Here is a 19,301-nt window from a genome sequence, read left to right on the forward strand (position 1 = left end):
AACTGATCAGGGATAATAACACTTGTAGCAACTTTTGGAGAATCGTACATCGCCCATTATTGTGGACAAAGGGATGTACAGTGTAATTTATATCATAGTGGGGACCACAGTTCAAGGATTCAAGGATAGGGACCTTCTGGATGTTGCTGAATCACAACTCCAGCATCCTTTTTGACGCTGCTTGTAGCTTCAATGTGCATATTTCAACAATATCTGAAGGATCACATCCATGCCCATCCCTGTGTAAGAAAATAGGCTACATAACAAACTACCAGTAAGATCAGTTTGCTTTTGGGCCATTAGCTGTTGATTCATGCCATCCACCTAAATTCCTGGAAGGAAGCATTATGATTCTTTTAATGAACCTGCCAGCATTGTCTGATTCCCCAAAATTCAACTGAAACACAACTCCCAACCTGAACCCAGAACTGATAGAGTCAATTTTGATCTTTCAGGATTCTACCATTGGCTTAGGCCACACTGAGGGATAGGAAAACAGTGAGAAATGGATGACATATCCACTCCTACACATATTACTAGGGTCTGGAGCCATCCAGTGGAAAGAATCGAACAATTCCTTGTGAAAGAGAGTAGACAAAACGTTATACTCTGTGAAAAAAATATGCAGAATTCCTTGCACCCAAATGCACTAAACGGCCACTTTGATAGCTTCTAAAAAAGGTTCCACAAATCTGCAGAAAACTATACTAATAACACTTAAATACTTAATTAAGGTATAGTATATGATATCTCTGGAAAAATTAACACATAAAATAAGATGTATTATGCATATTAAGGGTATGCAGACCAAGAGATTTATCTGATCAATGGCATTATTAGTAACCAAAAAAAAAAAAAAAAGGATAAGATTCCTCAGAACTGTAAAATACTCGGTCAAATATTTAATCTGATAATCTCATGTAATTGCATTATGTGTACTGAATATCATTTTTTATGAGTTGTTTGATTGTTTTTTTTCAATAAATTAATTAAAAAAATGTTTTTTTCCAAACAAATGTTTGAACAGAAAAACAAAACAAGGATATTTGAAACGTTTGTGTCACTCAAGCGCACACATTCCCAATTAGCATTCTCCCTGTTTTTTTTTTTCTTTTTCTTTTTAATTATTATTATTTGCTGTTGGTTTTGCCTTGAGTTGCTTTTGTTTTCAATTTCACATTATTACTGCCTTTTAGAGGGTTCTTTGTTTATTTGTTTTTTGGTTTAGTTTTGCAAAAACAATAAAATTGGGGGAAAGAGGGGTTTAAAACTTTGCTGAACAGGAATATGACAGCTATCTGCTATAACTTCTAAAAAAATCATGTTTCCCAGTGCTGAACTAGATACATCATCTTAGCCAGTGAGACTCCACTTGTCTTCTTCATCACATCACTTACACAGATGATGTAAATCCATATTTTCCTGGTCCAATTGACAAGGAAATCCCTTGAATTCTAAGAACTGTTACCTGAAAAACTGTATTCATGGATCAATGTATTGACCTATTTATGGATTTGCATTGCCCTTGCCTCTTTTTCTGAGTTGCTTCAAGGGACTGACATGGCAGTCAGTCTCCAGGTTTCCTGACAAACAGGTTGTAAAATAAAACTTTCTACAATCATCCGATGGCTGAGATGCATTTTTCAACTTGGGTCTCCCCAGTTTAACATCTGACCATTTCTGCTTTTCAGGGCATGTGGCTTATCTGACTGAACTGAACAATCTCTATCTGGGAGTTGCAATAAAATGTTGCAGCATATCCTCGGTTCTTAATGGAAATGCATTTGTTCAAGATCCATCGTTCTAGTTCACGATGCCAACCTAAGAGATGCAATAGGGGAATCCAGCTCAAACAATCTTCTATCCAACCCAAATGTGGTTTTTCTTTTTGTCTTTTCCAATCAACACACATTTTCTGGTGACGGAGTTCAATCATTATTATTTGGTTTGTATACACCTGATTTCTCTTTGTTTGCCTTCTTAGGTTAAAATATTTCTTTAACGTCTTTAAAAGGTCATCAGCCCTGAAAGAATTGGGTGTATTCTCCAAAGAATCCTCCAAAGTAGTACTTGCTTGGGTTTTAATGTAAGAAAGGATTTTAGTACAGAGGAATTAATTTAACTATGCTTTATTTGGAGTGGGGGTGGGGGGGGGAGGAGAACAAGACAACAGATGCAAAGAATAAGAAAAGCACAAGACTAAATATCTGATGGATAAATAGGTAATCTTATCTGACTACATTTCTACATTTTTTGTTTAAAATAGAACAAATATGAGTTTTTGCCTCTACCCATTTCCTCAACTTGGCTCCATCCATTTTGGGGAGGGGGGCCCTAACAGCCTTTTCAAAACAATTAGTGACTCTTGCCCCCCACCCCCAAGTTATATTTCTGTATTCTACAAATCTCGGTTCCTTTATGTCTTTTTCCTACTACTCAGTGCTCCCCATTGGTTCTGTCTCTGTGGTTGCTCATGATCTGATTTTTCCACTGGAAATAAAGATTGAAAGATGAATCCAGAGATGAGCAAGGCAATTTAATTTGGAATATCTATGCAGATGAAGGGGCTGTAAGAAGTAGGCCTTACCCGATAGCCAACATCCTCAGTGACCTTGGATGTATCTACTGTACATCCTGCCTGCCAGAGAGTCTCCTTTATGCTACATCCATATAGAAAGACATTCTTTCTCTGGGAGTGGCCATGGTAATCACAAAACACCTGAAGATAGAAAAAGAAGAAGAAACCAACTAAATGTTCAAGTCTCACAGGACTGGGTTGAGTCGTTGCTAAGAAACTGCTGCCCGAGAGTCAGAAGAAGTTAACATTTGAGATATCTGAGCATTACCTCCAGGCAAATACACATGGGATCCAAGAGAACCAATATTGATGGGGATACCAATGTATCACAAAGGACTTCAAAAGGGATCTAGGGTTAGTAACAATCGCTTTATGCAAAATAGTTGATTCCTAATAAGAATTAGGGACTATATTTCACTTCCTTGGCCTATATTCATCAGGAATAGAGAGTCCTATCTTGCTTCCATATCCTTTCATATGAAGAATTAAGCCATTGGGTGTCCTTGTCTTTGGATGGGATGAGGTGCCATCAATGGGAGTGGTGGTTAGACTCTGGATTTTGATCAGGAGAAACCAATTTCATCCACATTCAGATCTAGAAGACCAAGGATGATTTTGACTCTCACCCTAACCTACCTCATGGGTATTTGGAGAAATCATTAGAGAAGGGGAATACACTGTATACCCCCTTCAGTTTTGTAAGCAAAGGTTGGATATAAATCTAATCAAAGAAGTAATACGAGTGCACAATTATAGGCTCTAACAAGGACAACATATGTTCCTATAGCTGCTCATTGCCTGACACAATGTAAGCATTTTGGTTACCAAATGCTAGTAGATGCTCTACTGCTTCTAGGTAAGGCAACTTGGACAATTTTTAAATATGTTGAGTGGGTGCCCTGCTCTGCTTTATTAATAAATCCAGGATAATAATAGATAACAGGGGGCTTACCTGAACTATTGATCCATATTAATTTTAGGCACTCAAGCACCCCACTCTCATTCTCATTTACCATTCACAGAATCCACAGGAAAACTAAATCCCTTTTGACCCAGATTAAACTAGAGTACAGATATACTCTTTAAAGACCAGTTCTGGGATAACATACTGAGCAATAACAGGCTCATTTGCTTCCAAACATACCCTGTTATCCTTCTTGTAAGAATCAACACCTGCAGTTTACAAAGTAATTAAATACCTCTTGCTTTTCTTTACATTCATAGCATACAACATACCAATTTGAGTCAGAGCATAAGCAAGCAATTATGTGAAAACATTCTTGTACGCTATTATTTTATTGTGTATATCTCAGCGAAACAAAGAACAGGACTTACCTTCTCAGTTAACTGTTGTGTTTCTCCCCAAGTCATCCCCTAATCTAATCCATCTGCCTAGCTTCTGTTATTACATACAAAGGCGATAGTCTTGTCCTTTGCCTACACCAAATTTAGATTGCCTTTATAAGCAGTTATTGACTCTCATCACAGTGAAAAACTGGGGTTTATTCACACAAGGGGCTAATATTGACCCAGGCTTTTGAAGAACAATCCATTGTCCAGTTTTGCTGAGATAGGAAGTCAATACCCATCAGACATACATAACTTCTCGTGTCTTCCCTCCAGGATTTGTAATCTCTGTTACAAACAGAAATTCGGTGTCTTTAAACTAACATCCCCAAAAGGAAAGGGAAATACTATATATGGAAAATCAGAAGTCTAATTAATCTCCAACTCCCCACCATTGCTTCACTTATCCCAGGAACTTGCTTTCTATCTTTCCTAGCTAGCAAAGGGAAAGAAAATAATACATTCATTGTAAATCTCTCTTACTGTACAGTTTCAAATCAATATCTGAAATAAAACTTAGCTGTCCCTCAAAATACATACTTCTCCAAATTATATAATAATAATAATAATAATAATAATAATAATAATAATAATAATAATAAAATCTATCTATCTATCTATCTATCTATCTATCTATCTATCTATCTATCTATCTATCTACCTACCTACCTACCTACCTACCTACCTACCTACCTAATTCTTGATATTAGGGGAAATTGTTTGCAAAAAAGCTGAACATTAGGCAAAAGTGCAGAGAAAATGTTTAGATTTGGAGAAATGAATACAAAAAATATACACTATTCATACTGTGCTTTAAAAAAAACAACCAGCTAACCAATCCTATATCTGCAAAAATAAACAGAAGTAAACTGAAACAGAGAGATTTGGGCATCTCCCAGTCCTAGCAGCATTTGACAGATGATTAGTGCAGTAGAGAACAATCAACTATTTAGTAAAACCACTGCGATGCGCAAATCACTTCCCAAAGATCCAATCTGACATGGTTTGTGATCTGCATCTAAATAATTTTAACAGAAAGGTAGGGTTGATTCTGTGAGTGTTTTTCCACCCGAACAGTGTGAAACTAAGAGAGTGGGTATCAGTCATCTGTTAACTTACACAGTAGTCAGATACACCAACTTACACAGTTGTTGGACACATACTAAGTCACTTTATTTATGTGAACTCTAGAGAATCACATCATGGGGAAGAGGATCTCACACCAAAAAGCATAAAAAGGGATCCCAACACATACAAGTGTATACATTTCCCAAATTTGGACAATTCAGTGTCATTATTTGAAAGAAAGCATAGATCGGATAGCCCCTCAAAATGACTGGCAAACCATTCTCTTGTCAGTGCGACATGTCTCAGCTAAAAACTCAAGAGTAGACCAAATCTACTTATAGCATATCTAACTATAGGCAGTTACTCAAGTGTAGTCAGAGTTACGAATGAAACCAGCACAGCCTTGAACCACTTCTCTGAATCAAACACATGCTTTTTCTACCAATTATACCATGAAGCAAGCCTTTATATACTTCTTTCATGGACCCAGTAATGATACTAGCTGAAAAGTTCATCTTATCTTGGGTTTATTGATTGATTGATCTATCAAATTTCTAAGGTTGGCCAACTACACAACAACTCTAAATAGTGTACACTATTTAAAAAGTTAGCATATTATAAACAACAGAGAAGAATAAACATCTGGAAAGTGCAATAAAATCATGACCCTCAAGAACACACATTCCCCAATGGGGCCTGCCATACTCTCTACCCCAGGGCTTGGAGAAAGAAACAGGTTTTCAAGGCTTACTTAAACAAGATCAGGGGAGGGGTCATTCAAAACTTTGGGGGAATGTCGTTCCAGAAGGCAGGTGCTGCAATAAAGAAAACTCACTTCCTGAATCCCATCAAGTGGCACTTTTTAATTGATGAGATCTGAAGCATGCCAGCTCTGTACAATTGTACAGGAAGGGCAAAGACCAAAAGTGACAGATGGCTCTTCAAATAACCAGTCACCATGCCATGAAGAGCTTTATAGATGATATTGAATACCTTGAATTGTACCCAGAAGCCAACTGGCAGCTCACAAAGCAGAGGTATTACATGGGCAAAATATGGCATGCCAGTAACTGCTCATGCTACCACATTCTGGTCCAGCTACAGCTTCTGGGTGATCTTCAACAGCAGCCCTATGTACCACGTATTAAACAATAGTCCACATACAAAGTGATCAAAGCATGACTTTGAGGAGGGCCTCTCAGTCCAGAACTGGGCACAACTGGCACATAAGATTAACCTAGGAAAAAGCCCTCCTGGTCACAGCTGCCACCTGCTCCTTGAGCAGCAGCTGTAAGTCCAGGAGGATCCCCAAGGTGTACATCAGTCCCAGCATTGACTGGAACCAACCACAGAGAAAGGAGAACCACTGCAACACCATGCCCACACTCTAAGTCTAGAATAATATCATGATTGATGGTATTGAAAGCCACTGAGAAATAAAGGAGGGCCCAGTTGGTTGTACCACCCCATCTTGTCTCCACCAGAAGTCATCAACAAGTGTGATCAATGCTGTCTCAATACTATCCCCTACACTGAAACCTGACTGAAAAGGGTCTGGATTTCCTCCAGTGCCCTCTGAACTGCAGCCCAACCCTATGTTCAATAACCTTCCCTATAAAAGGAAGGTTGGAGACTTGATGAACATTGCCCAGGACTGTTGAATCCAACAATGGCCTCTTGAGGAGGAGGAATGCCATTGCTTCCTTCAAAGTGGACAGACCCATTCCCTCCTTCAAAGGATATCACTTCCCAGGCAGCCTTCACCAGCCAAGAGGAATATGGATCTAATAAACAGGCAGCCAGATTAACAAACTTGAGAACCCTGTCCACTTCTTCAGGAGTTATAGATTCAAACTTGTCCCAGTCAACCACACAATACTATGCTTCCATCACCTTAGTAGACTTCAGAGTCCAAACAAATCAAGTGTTTTACCCACATTCTAATCTTTCCAGTCATAGTTTGATCTAACCATAATTATGAAGGGTAAAGCTTGCTTTTTGGCTGCTCCTCCTCTAAATATCAAAAGGATTTCATAACTTCATCCCTGTACTTCACCGTAATATTTGGTATTGGTGAACTTTACTTAGCGAGTCTTTAATAGGGGTGGGGGGAGCTTACTTCCAAAGCAAGGAGAAAGCAGAGAGGGAGGGAGAGGTTGAACATGTATTAAGTAAAATCAATGAACTCTTCAAAGACAAGGAAAATCCAGTTCTCCTATAGCTTGTCAAGTTCTGAAGGCTGAGAAAGAGTGAAACAGAAGGATCAATAGCGAAGTCTAAAGCAAAGTTTGCTGATTGCTGGCACTGGCCTCTGGGTAAAAATACACAACTCTCTAGGTCATTCTGGATTCTAGGTAGCAAAGAGTTTATTTGGTACGTATGTTTGTTGAGCATTTGCTGCTGTTCAGTCCCGCTGAATGCAGCTTTGAACATTAAGTTTATTCATGGGCACTCTGGTCTAGACGTTTACAGTACTTTAATTTGCAAGTGGAGCCAAGCTTTCAGAAAACAGAATTCTCTGGAAAATTATCATACCCTCCAAACTCTCCACAACAGTTGTAAGCCACCTTGAGTCATTTTCCTGTGAGATGGGCGGCTATACAAAGTTGATTAATAAATAAATAAAAATGTCTTACAACACCCTAATAAGCATTTCTAAGAAAATGAGACCCAAATTGATATAACAACTTGATTGCAGTTATATGCTGAAATTAGCTATTTTCTCAGTGTTGTAATGTGGTTCAGAACTTTAAAAAGATGGATACATTTTTTTTAAAAAAAACATTATTTCAAAAAAGTGCACATTAAATACATTACATTAGATAAACTCCTTGTAAAAAATGAGCATATTAGGGAAATAGCAAACAGGATATATTTTACCATAGGCTAGAATTATGGGCATAGTTACTTATACTAACCACAGTTTCTTGAATAAGCCTGAAACAAATCAGGGTTAGTCTCACAAACAAGAAGATTGGTTGGCCAATTCCTGATTTGTTTTCCAGCCTTTTTAATCTGCCATTTCTTGGCAGGTTGTTCAGAGGCTTAGAGAGAATGAAAAAACAAATCAAGAATAAGCCCATAAATTGCAAATCCCAACCTGATTAGCATATCAGAAATAAGCCACAGCTGCAGTCAGTTAACCCCAAAGTCATGGTTTCAAATGATTATTTACTGCTTTAAAACAAAACATGGTTTATTCACTGGCATGATTACACATCACACTCAAGCTAAACAAAACACATAATGATGTAAAACTAAATGCTCATTCAGCAGTTAAGAAGGAGGAAAACTTAGAAGAAGGTAATTAGGGGTGTCTTCCGGAAGGGGGGCAAAAAAAAAAAAAATCAAGGCAGCCACAATCCCATGATTGAAGCCCACCCCTTTTTATATCTGTGTCCAACATGTGCAACAGAGTGGAGCTTCAACTGCATGATCATGGCCACCATCTTGGAGGTCCTGAAGGGAAATGTAAAAAATGGCAGTGACTCACCACTGGAACTCGTCCTTGGCTCTTGAGGTAATAAAGCAGGCCCTTGGTGTGGTAAATGGTGGGATGGTACACCGAATTGGGGCTCAGCCATTGCCTGTTCAAATCATCACCACTCAAGGAACACCGCTGGCTGGAATCAAGGCAGAAGGGGAAAAAAGTCTGAATAAAAACAGATAGAAAATCACTCCTACAAAAGGTGTGAGGGCCAAGTCCGTTCTGGATTCCTCTCCTTCTATTCTGTATTCCTAGAGGCTTCCATTTGAGAAAGAAGTGGTTGGAGTCAAACCTCCAGAGCTGTTTATTCGAGAAAAATCATTTCTCACTTTCATTCTCATTCTCTTTGCCAGCCGACCCCTGTGCAGATGGATTTAACAAAATTAGGAGCAGCCTTATTTTACAACGAGAGATAGATAGGGAAGGCTTTTACTTTAGAAGAGATTAATATTAGCACCTAAGAGAAAGTACACAATACATGCTGCTTTAAATAACTCATTGACATTAATATAACTGGAGTGCAGCAATAAACAATATATGTCCCCTGAAACAGTGTGGACTCAGGCAAGACAAAACAAAGCCAAATTAAAAAAAAAAAGTACATCAACTCTCAAGTCACTATATTAATAGATAATGAAATGGCATTGTTATACAACATTTGCTTGTCAGTTGCAAATAATTAGACTGAGATGGTGAATGAAAGGCTAGATTTCTTTTATAGATGTTGAGTGTCATATAAATCACAGGAGCCTGAAGAAGGCCACGAAAAGTTGAAAAACACCAGAAGTAAAGTTTCAGGAGAATAGTGGCCTGGGCGCTGCTAGGCATGTGTGATCGCATGGTTATTCCAGGAAGTGCTGGGGCAAAAATCTCTAGCCATTTAAAAGCCTTAAGCACACCAGGCTTTTTAAAACCATTTAAAAAAAAAAAAAAATAGAGAAGACACCTGGGCCAACTCAAACATTTTAGAAACCAAATACAATCCCCATTCCCACCCCACCCCGCACCAAATCTTAAATACAGTTGGGCAATTTCTTCGATGGATTTTTTATTTAAAAAATGGTAGGATTATTTGCCGGATTGCAAAGCTGTTCACTACAGCCACAGTAGACTCTTGAAAAGTAGATTTTTCCCATTAAGATCACTCTCTAAGTCTCTTTATTGCTTGTAACAAAACCATCATCAGTTCTACAAGGCCAAAGGGATAAATGTTTAAAAGGAACATTTAGAGTTTGGAACTAGTTTGCTTGGGACAAAATGTCAAGTTCCCCTCAGCAGACAGAACTTTGTGAAGCCTCCCAGAGATGTGAAATGACATGGCGAGGACTAAATATTTGAATTCAGGAATGGTGGCCATTACAAGCAGCTGTTAGTAATTATGAAGATAGGACCAACTCCAGAACTTGTTATCTCTCCTGTGTCTTCCTCTTTCCACATCTCCCTCTGGGTCAGGGGGTTATGAAATTCTGGCTTTTGTTTCCCTCCCTCACTAATTCATAGCAACTGCATGTTTGCATTCACTGCATTCCTGCTCCAAGAATCTCCAGTCAACGACGACACTGAATTGTACCAGGTTAACCAAAAAATAAATAAATAAAATCCAAGATCAAGCAACAAAATCATCCGTTCCTGTTGGGCTACTGTGCCACATGGAAGACCTTTCCAGAAATGGAATGGAAGCTCTTCAGACTGAAGACTTTTTAGCCAAACTTCAGAATCCTACCCAAGGTTCAGAGATGGCTGTTCATCAGGATGGCCTCATTTATGTGTCATTCATTACTCATAAAAAGTAACTTCTGTTTCTTAGTTGGGCACTATTCTGTCTGAACATCAACTGAATTTGGGCACTCTGCTGCTGGCATTCAGGAGAGCAAGATGGTGGTTCACTAGGCAGTTTTGTATGGGTGATGAGTTTTTTGCAACCTGAAAGACCAGCCCAAAGAAGTTTCCTCCAAGGGCATACTAGTCCCTTTCCTGCATTACAGTTAGAGAAGTTCAAGAAAAAAATAGAATGGCTGGTGTGGGTCTTCCGGGCTGTGTGGCCGTGTTCTTGAAGTTCTGTTTCCTAACGTTTCGCCAGCACCTGTGACCAGCATCTTCAGAGGGCAGGAGCACAGACAGGAGCAGTTCTCTCTGTGCCCAGGGTGATGTGACCCTTTTGTGGGTATTTATAGAGATCTGAGGGGGGGGGAAGGGGGATTGGGGGGTGTGTGTGGGGGTTACTGAGTGGCTGCTTGTTTTGGTGTCAGCATCTGTGTGTATCTTCCTGGGGATTAGGCAGGGATTTTTCTTCTATTGAATTGTTAACAAGGGGCTGCTGGGGGTGATTAGCAAGTTCATTGTGTGAACTGTTCACACGTCCTGGTGGTTGAGCTGAGTTCGTTGACCTTTTGCAGGCTGTATTTTTCAGGATTGGTAGCCAGGTTTTGTTGATTTTTAGACTCTCCTCTTTTTTATTGAAATTGTGCTGGTGTTTGTGAATCTCAATGGCTTCCCGGTATAGCCTGGTATAGTGGCTGTTGGTGTTGTCCAGTATCTCTGTGCTTTCAAAAAGGATTTTGTGTCCAGTGTGCTTGAGAGCATGTTCAGCTACTGCAGATTTTTCTGGCTGCTGTAGTCTGCAGTGTCTTTCGTGTTCTTTTATCCTGGTATGGATGCTGCGTTTTGTGGTCCCGATGTATACTTGCCCGCAACTGCATGGTATGCGGTATACTCCTGCGGCGGTGAGGGGATCCCTTTTGTCTTTTGCTGATTTTAGCACTTCTTGTACTTTTCTGGTGGGTCTGAAGATTGTTTGGAAATTGTGTTTTTCCATCAGTTTTCCCAAAACAAGCAGCCACTCAGTAACCCAAGCCCCCCCACCCCCCAAGTCCCCCCTTCCCCCCCCTCAGATCTCTATAAATACCCACAAAAGGGCCACATCACCCTGGGCACAGAGAGAACTGCTCCTGCCTGTGCTCCTGCACTCTGAAGATGCCGGTCACAGGTGCTGGCGAAACGTTAGGAAACAAAACTTCAAGAACACGGCCACACAGCCCGGAAGACCCACACCAGCCATCGTATGCCAGCCGTGAAAGCCTTCGACAATACAAAAAAATAGAAGTTTCTTGAAGCTACCAATATAAGCAGGTTGACTACTGCTGGTTATGGCCTATATGGCAAGGCTGCTGGATATATGAGGGATCACCTTGCTAAGCATGATTCTGCCCAAGTCTCCCTATCCTGTCTGGACATCTATAGAGAGCCTGCTTCAGATCCCATCCCCCTAGGAAGTGAAAGGAGTATGGGATACAAGACGGATCTTCTCTGTGGGCCACTAATTGTATGATTATGATTTCTAGAGTTTTCATGGATTTTAATGCTTGTGTTCAGCACACAGAGTTTTTGAGGTCGGGGCAGTATATAAATGCTGTATAGTCAAGTTGGAAATGAAAATACAACATACACATCATTATTAGCTGTGTACATAAGGGCCAGGCCTTTCAACAGATGTGGCTTCCCTCATTCTCTTCTTTGTGTGTCCAAAGGAGAGGCAGGATTTCTGTTATCATTTGCAACTGACTATTCTGATTATTCTGATTTACTGAACTAAGATTGAGCCCTTTGCTAGCACACCTAGTCACAAGATACGATAGTGACCTGTAGCTTAGATTGCTTTTATAAAATGAATTAGGCAAATGAATAGGGCATTTCCATTTCAAAGTTAAGTGCTCTGGAATTTATTTTATTTATTTTTGTTTATTGGATTTTGAGGCCACCAGACTCTGAAAAGACTCTGGGAAGCTTACAATGGTTAAAAGAAGAATAATTGGGGAGCGGGGAAAGGAATGTGTCTGCCTGGACAAAATGACATGAATAACATCCAAAAAACAATTCAATCAGATTCCGCTGATTCAGTGGTAGAACAGAAATCATGAATAAAGTTGGCACTCCTATCAAATAAGTAGTGGCTGTGTTCACACATGTTAAGCCAGTTGCTCAGACTGAGTTCAACACACTGACTCATGTTTAAAGTTCAATATATAATGCAAAGTTAGAATCTTGGATTGAGTAACTGTACTAAGGTTACTCAACCTACTTTTCTGAATTTGCATACTGTGCTAATCTGTAAACAAACCACATATAATCATATCATGCAAATACAGCTTAAGATTTTAGATCTCTGAGTACTTAGAAATGCTGTTACTTTATTTTTAGAGACTGGCTGGCTGCATACATAGCATAAAACCATGGTTTGTTGAACGAGCCAAAATACCTCATTCCACTCCAAAGACTAAGCTATAAACCATGATTTACAATCCACCTAGGGTTCCTATACTTTGAGCCAAATAAATCACATTATGAGCCTCGGTCTACCAGATTCTGAGATCAAATATGAGATAGACACCGTAGAACCACTGTGTGATTCTACTTTGAGGACAAATAAATTAACCATCTTCTAGTAAGATCTGGGATCTGGTTAACAATGGTTGAACAGAACAATGGGCTAGATAGCTAATAAGTCATACAGAGTTATGAAACTTTGTCTCGTACTCCCAGTATAATCCAGCTTTCTCCTGCAATAGCTCCACAGCCCTTAGCAACACAACCTTCCCACATTGGCCACCTGATACACTGTGACTGGAGTATCCCATGATTGAACTTGCATAACAGCTATGGCACTGCTGGAGAATTATATAGTCTGTCTGAACAGCCAGAAAGGACGTTTGTCTCCAGCTAATAAAATCGAAAGCATTATCTGCTTTTGCAAAATAGTAATGGTATATGTACCAAGCACAAGTTACAGACACTTTATAGATTGCCAGGAGTATTGAGGATTTTATCACTCATTCTGCATAGAGCAATTTATTACATCCTTCGCAGTTCGCTTTGTTGTTAGCATAATGCCTTAATTTAAAACTTTATTTTTAAAGAAAAGAAAAAGGGGCTTGAGGATTTTTACAGTATCGCAAGCTCCACAACAGTTTTGTTCCTTTCTCCTGAATTGTTTTCTTGACCCTGTAATTTTAATTTTTGGTCCCCCTGCTATTCATTCTACAGACAGCAAAGCATCTGCTGTTTCATATAGCCAATAAGCTGAAATCTGCTACTGAGATATCAGTTAATAACGAAGAAACATGCATACCAAAATACCGTCTGATCTAAACGTGAATAAACCAACAATGACTGATTTTGGCAAGTATACATAAACCCAAAGTCAAACGAATGGTTTTGAAGTGCGTGTGATCATTTTTAAAATTCCAATACTGTTAACAACATTTTGTTGTTGGGCCATTGGAGTCCATTGGAGCTGGGAAGACAATACATTTAAATCAATCAATCAATCAATCAATTTAAAATTGCTTTTCAATACTTGATTGTTTAGAAGCACAAGTAGAAAAAAAATTCCCCAAAGAGCAGAGATTCAAACCAGGGCCAACCCTACCATAAGACAGATTGAAACCACTTCTTCAGTCAGCAGGCACTAGGTTACAGAGCTGATGTTGAATGTCTATGTATTTTGATTTGAACAGTGCCCCTTTAATGAGTAATTCTCAAGATCAGGTGGAGAAGTTCTTCTGGAAATAAGATTCAGTGGCCGGCCAGCCTAGCTTCTATGCATGGAAGGGGAGGGTACTAGAGCACATCTAAGTCATTTAGCTACCTGAAGGACAGGCCAATAGAACTCTATCCCCTGTGCCTGAAATCAATATAAAACTGACCAACACAGCAACTGGATTTTTCTTCAGTCCTGGAAAAATATAGTATCTTCCCCTACACCAGAAGGGAAGACTCTAGCTCAGACGGGTCAGGTTAGGAATCTCACTGGCACAAAGAGTTTCCTCACCAACATTTCCCCATTATTCAGCATTTTGCTATCTGAGGCCAGTGATTTACCCTACCTAAACCTAGGGATGGGTTTGAAGAATGAACCTTGGGCCCCAAAATATATTGGGCAGTCCTGTTTCTTATCTTATCATAGGGATGGCTCTTATCTTTCCTAGCCATGGAACTTCTTAATTCTGAAACTTAATTCTTAATCTTAATGGAAGCTTGCCATTCCCCCCCCCCCCCGCCAAAGGTTGGGGCTTGTGATGGGATGTATCTACGAGGAGGAGAGTGATGTAGGAGATCAAGGCTATCTGGAAGGAGGGGGTGCATTCCAGGATGGGGGAGGAGGCAAGAGGCAACACAGTGCACAGGGGGAATCTCAAAGAGATTCAGGATAGCCACTCCCTAGAATCTCCCAGGGTATGTCCACTAGTTGTTGTAGTATAGATTGAGTTGGGCAAGATTCTGTCTATACAGTTTAAGCAAATAAAGGAACTGGACTGGACTGGACTGTTTCATCGATGTACTTGGGCTGGGCCTGACAGGGCTGTATTGGGATGGCCAAGCTGATGTAGTGATTGGAAAGTTAGATGGACTAATGGAAGCCCAGAATCCAATTCCCATTCAGCGATGGAGCCAGTGCTACTAGATCTGGAATGCTAACATCTGTTGGACCCCTGGAGAGCAGTAGTTTGGATGATCATCTGGATGTTTGCAGTCCAGATCTGGTAGCACTGAATGTACCTCACTTGCACCATTTGTTTCCGCTCCCTCAGCCTAGCTTCCCACATAGGATTGCGAGGATAAAATTCTGGGATTGGAAAGAAACAATATATACCCCATTAAACAACTGGAAGAAAAATAAATGAACTTCACCAGATGCTGTAAAATTTCAGCAGCTGCCAAGAAAGTCTGATCCAAGAAATACAACCTGCCTCAAGACAGAATGAAAGTACTCAACTGGGTAGAAAAATCAGCCCCTAACATATTACCATCTTACGCAGATGGAGCCTTAGTTTACTGGACTCTCATCCTGTTAATTACTATACCCAGGAGACTCCCCAAATTCCTAGGAGAACAGCAATAACATTACTTTCACTTCCTAAAGAAAATCAAATAAGAACACAGATGAAATTGCTTGAGGGAAGGCTTTCATGATTTGTGGAGGACCAAAGTGGCGATATTGCAGCTTTTTATGAAAGGGCAACATCTGGTCAACCTTGGCCAATCTTAGAAAACTAAGCAGGGGATGGGAAACTTCCAGGAAATTGCAGGGCTGTAAGCTGGCCTGGGAAATCAACAAACATTTCAGAAGAAAGCAGTGGGAAACTATTTCTATCCTGTTGCCAAGAAAATACCACACACCTGTCCATGAAGTCCCAAGGAATCAGCTTTAGATTTGCAGGAGAGCTTTATGAACAAGCCAGAATTTGAGAGGAAATGTCTCTTATAGAGGAATGAATCACAAGGAAGAAGGTATTATACAATTACAAGCTCTTGACTGCCAGGATGAAGACAGATATACCAAAGCCACCGTATTATTTTCTGGATCTATTCTACCCAATAAATCAGAACAAAAGTGACTCTACCAGTTAATTAATATTCCCCTGATATCTGAATATGCTCAATCCTCATGGGGCTGTTCCTTCATCCTTAAGGTTTTGTTAACACACACACACACACCCAGACACAGTTATTTTCTGTCCTTCAGCAGGCTTTGTGGTTCCCACAAGCTTGCTATGTAAGAGACTAGAGATACAGTATCTCTTACATAGAGATTAGAAGGACAGGGGACTGTGCCCCACAGGTAGAAGAAAGGAGAGGGAAAATGGTGAGGGGAAGAAACAGAAATGCAGTGGAAGGAACAGAAAGAAATATGAAAGAGTAATTTGGATACTGATGTAGACAAGGAAATTCCCTCTCTCCCCTCGAACTGGAGGCATAATATCAAAAGGAAATGAATATGAGAGAACGTGAGACAAAGAGGACAGGAAAAACTCTCAAATCACTTTTTAGGGAGAAAATGCTGCTGCAGCTGAGAGGTAAAAATGATTCCAAAATCTCTTGCCCATTATAGATAACTAGAAAGACAGGGCCCTTCGTATTGAGTGAATGATGTTAGGAGCGATAATAGCAGCACCTGGGGCACAGCCAGCTATAAAAATCTAAAGGGACATATTGTGTTTGATCTCTGGAGAGCAGCTTTGCCATTCACTGTGCATTGTCATAAGACCAAGGAAGCCTTGATGGTGATGTTGGGCAAGCATAGAGAGAGAGAAGGAAAAGAGAGACAAATACTCATCAGGAAGTCTTTGGAGCAGCATTTGGGCAGCAGCCATGTGACATGGAATTAAATGGTTCTTGCTAAGGAAAGAGGGGACAAGATCCCCCCCCCCCTTTTAAATGTGTGTTATGGAATTTCTGGGCTGAGCTCTTGGGAGCAGCATTTGAAAAATCAGACACAGATATTAATCTCTTGTCTTTGAAGAATTGCACTATGTTCCCATAACATCTCTGTTTAAAGACAGGGTTTGCAAGCTGGGCATTGGACACTGGTAAGTCCCAGGTCATAGTTTTAGATGTTGGGATCCACTTGCCAAACCCATTTTAATGGGTCAAAGGGACAGCTCCAGAGCTCTCTTGTTTTCCCAAAATCTCCTGTGATTATGTCACTCATTTTTGGGATGTGCTATTTCCTGCCATTTCAAGATTGGAAACATATGAAAACTACAGAGGAAATTCTAAAAACAATGAAGACCCATTTGCAGTCATCCCCCCAGCAGAGTGAGTGGAAAATTCTGTCTCTTTTCTGGTATACATCAGTTTTAACTTGAACTCTACCCAGTAAAGGTGGTGTGATAGAACTGATTTTTTAAAAAGGGGTCCAAAAAGCCCCAGTTTTATTTTTTTTTCAGTAGAGGCGAATCTCTCTCTCTCTCTTTTTTTTTTTTCCAAAAGTCCTGTTGAAATTGTTGACAGGACTAGGGATGCTATTGAGTTTATTACTGTAATTGTCACATGGAAGCTGACTGATCCTTTCAGCCATTCACACTGATAAAAAAACAAGACAGAATATTTAAATGCTTAAGTGTGATTTAACATAGAAAGGTGGATTTGCTTTGTTTTTTTCCAATCTTCAAATAGCTCAAAACATTATTATTAGGCAATTGAGCATGTTCTGGATGTGTCAAGTCCACAAAGTCCAAACCCCAATTCAGAAGAATTTTCATGAAACCAGGCCTGGTTCAGATAAATGCTCCTTTATTGTGTGGTACATGCAGCTTGAAACAAAACATTGCTAAAATGAAAGCCTGGGTAAACTTCCCTCTATTTATCCCCCCTCCCCTTGTTGCCCTGGTGCCTCAATTCCTTTCCACCTGGTGGTGACCTCTTTCCTTCCTCCCAGGGATACATAGCTCCTTCCTGGCCATCAGTCCCCCACTGGCCTTGCCTGCAATCAGGTCCGGCCTCATTACCCATATAAGGTTAAGCTCCTCACCATCTCCCAGTACTACTCCTATTACAACCATTAACTACTAGCCCCCCTCCCTAGTCACAATTGGCAGAAGCAAATCAATCAAACTCTTATTGACTGCTATGCTTTGTAAATTAACAATTGTTGGTTGATGCAGGTTCTGACAGGATGATTTAAGATTCAGGGGTTTTTAATCCCTTGAAAAGAAGATACAGAGAGAATGCATCTTTTTATCACTTTTCCCACAAAATGTGATTCCCTATTCCAGGTGTATAGAAATTTAAGCATTAACTTATGTGATATGTAGATTTATCACCTGAAATTTCTCTTGATTAGACTAACAGTTGTTATCCTGTTAATGTTTTAAAATGTGTATACTATTCTTTGTTTGGAGGAAAAAAACCCTCACCCTAAGCAGTATATGTGCAAATTTTTAAAAAGCACAGGCCTATGGATGTCTGCTTAGAAATAAGCTCTACTGAGTTGAATAGCACTGCATCAAAAATCCTACTGAACTGTAGCCTGCTTTCAAACAAACATGGAGTTACATGGTTAATACAATTTTAAACTAGTATGATACAGTAACTCAACCAATCAACCAACTAAATTAGGTTCCTTCAGAATAATATGAGCTGACCCACAGAAACCTTCCAAAAAAGGGAATTCCAAAAGACTTTGATCCACAATAAAAGATCTCTGCTTTTGGGAAGAACACCTGCATTCCCCATGCAGCAACTGGCTGACCCTTTAAGATAGAAGACTGGAGGTCTCAAACCTCTTGAGAAGGTCTCTGATCTTTACCTCCTGCTTTGGGGTTGCAGTTTAGTAATTCCTTAGCTTCCATACTGCAGTCCACCTGGTGTCTAAACCTGGTGTTAGACCTTTAAGTTGCTGCCTGAACTGAAAGTGATTTTTTTTTTCGCTAAGCACAAATCACAGGGTGTCCTCTTCAGTAAGATTTACTAAGGAAAGTAGTGATATAAGAATTCCAGCAAGTGAATTTAATTTTTAATTTAGAATCAGTATAGCTAGTGATCATAGAAGAAATCAATCCAGAGAAGACACAAGAATACGATAAGCTCTAGTTCCATGAAGCCAAGAAAACAAACAAATGGATCATGGAACAAATCAATTCAAAGTTCTCACTCAAGGCACTAATAACCAGGTTCAAATTATCATATCTTGAACACTTTATGACAAGACCTAGCTCCCTTTAGAAATTCATAATATTGGGAAGGTTAGGAGGAAAGGGAAGAGGATGACAACAGCAAGGTGGATGGATTTGATTACAGTGGCAATGGGTACCCCATTGGAATACTAAAAGGACAAGTTGGGGACAGATCATCCTGGAGAAGATCTATCTGTATAGTAATTAAGAATCAACACCTACTTGATGGCACATAAGCAATCTTAATATATCTAGTATACAGTATGTTAAGATGGAGAATTTCTGAGCCTTTTTCTCATAGCCTTATGGTGTGCTGAGCGAGAGGTGGCTCTTTTCACTGAAAATGAGGACATTTGCAGGTGCTTGT

At 39.8% G+C, this 19,301-nt stretch overlaps 1 protein-coding gene across 15 annotated transcripts in view; it reads right to left on the minus strand.

Moving 5' to 3' along the window:
- The window catches only part of AGBL1 (AGBL carboxypeptidase 1), a 484,353-nt gene that overhangs the window by 299,690 nt on the left and 165,362 nt on the right, over nucleotides 1-19,301 (minus strand). For 14 of the 15 annotated variants that reach the window (XR_015795343.1, XR_015795337.1, XR_015795339.1 and 11 more), the window contains 2 exons: nucleotides 8,487-8,616; nucleotides 2,588-2,719 (listed from right to left, as the gene is read on the minus strand). Coding sequence is in view for 6 of the 15 variants with exons in the window: in XM_088136390.1 (XP_087992516.1) it covers nucleotides 2,588-2,719; nucleotides 8,487-8,616 (262 nt within the window). In the remaining 9 variants the exon portion in view is untranslated. The remainder of the gene's footprint in view (nucleotides 1-2,587; nucleotides 2,720-8,486; nucleotides 8,617-19,301) is intronic. The other variant, XM_088136392.1, reaches the window with a different exon arrangement.

This window comes from Python bivittatus, unplaced genomic scaffold (assembly GCF_059951505.1).
Source record: "Python bivittatus isolate LINGU-HERP-01145 unplaced genomic scaffold, Pbiv_v1 ctg000140_np1212, whole genome shotgun sequence".
In the NCBI taxonomy this organism is placed as follows: Eukaryota; Metazoa; Chordata; class Lepidosauria; order Squamata; family Pythonidae; genus Python; species Python bivittatus.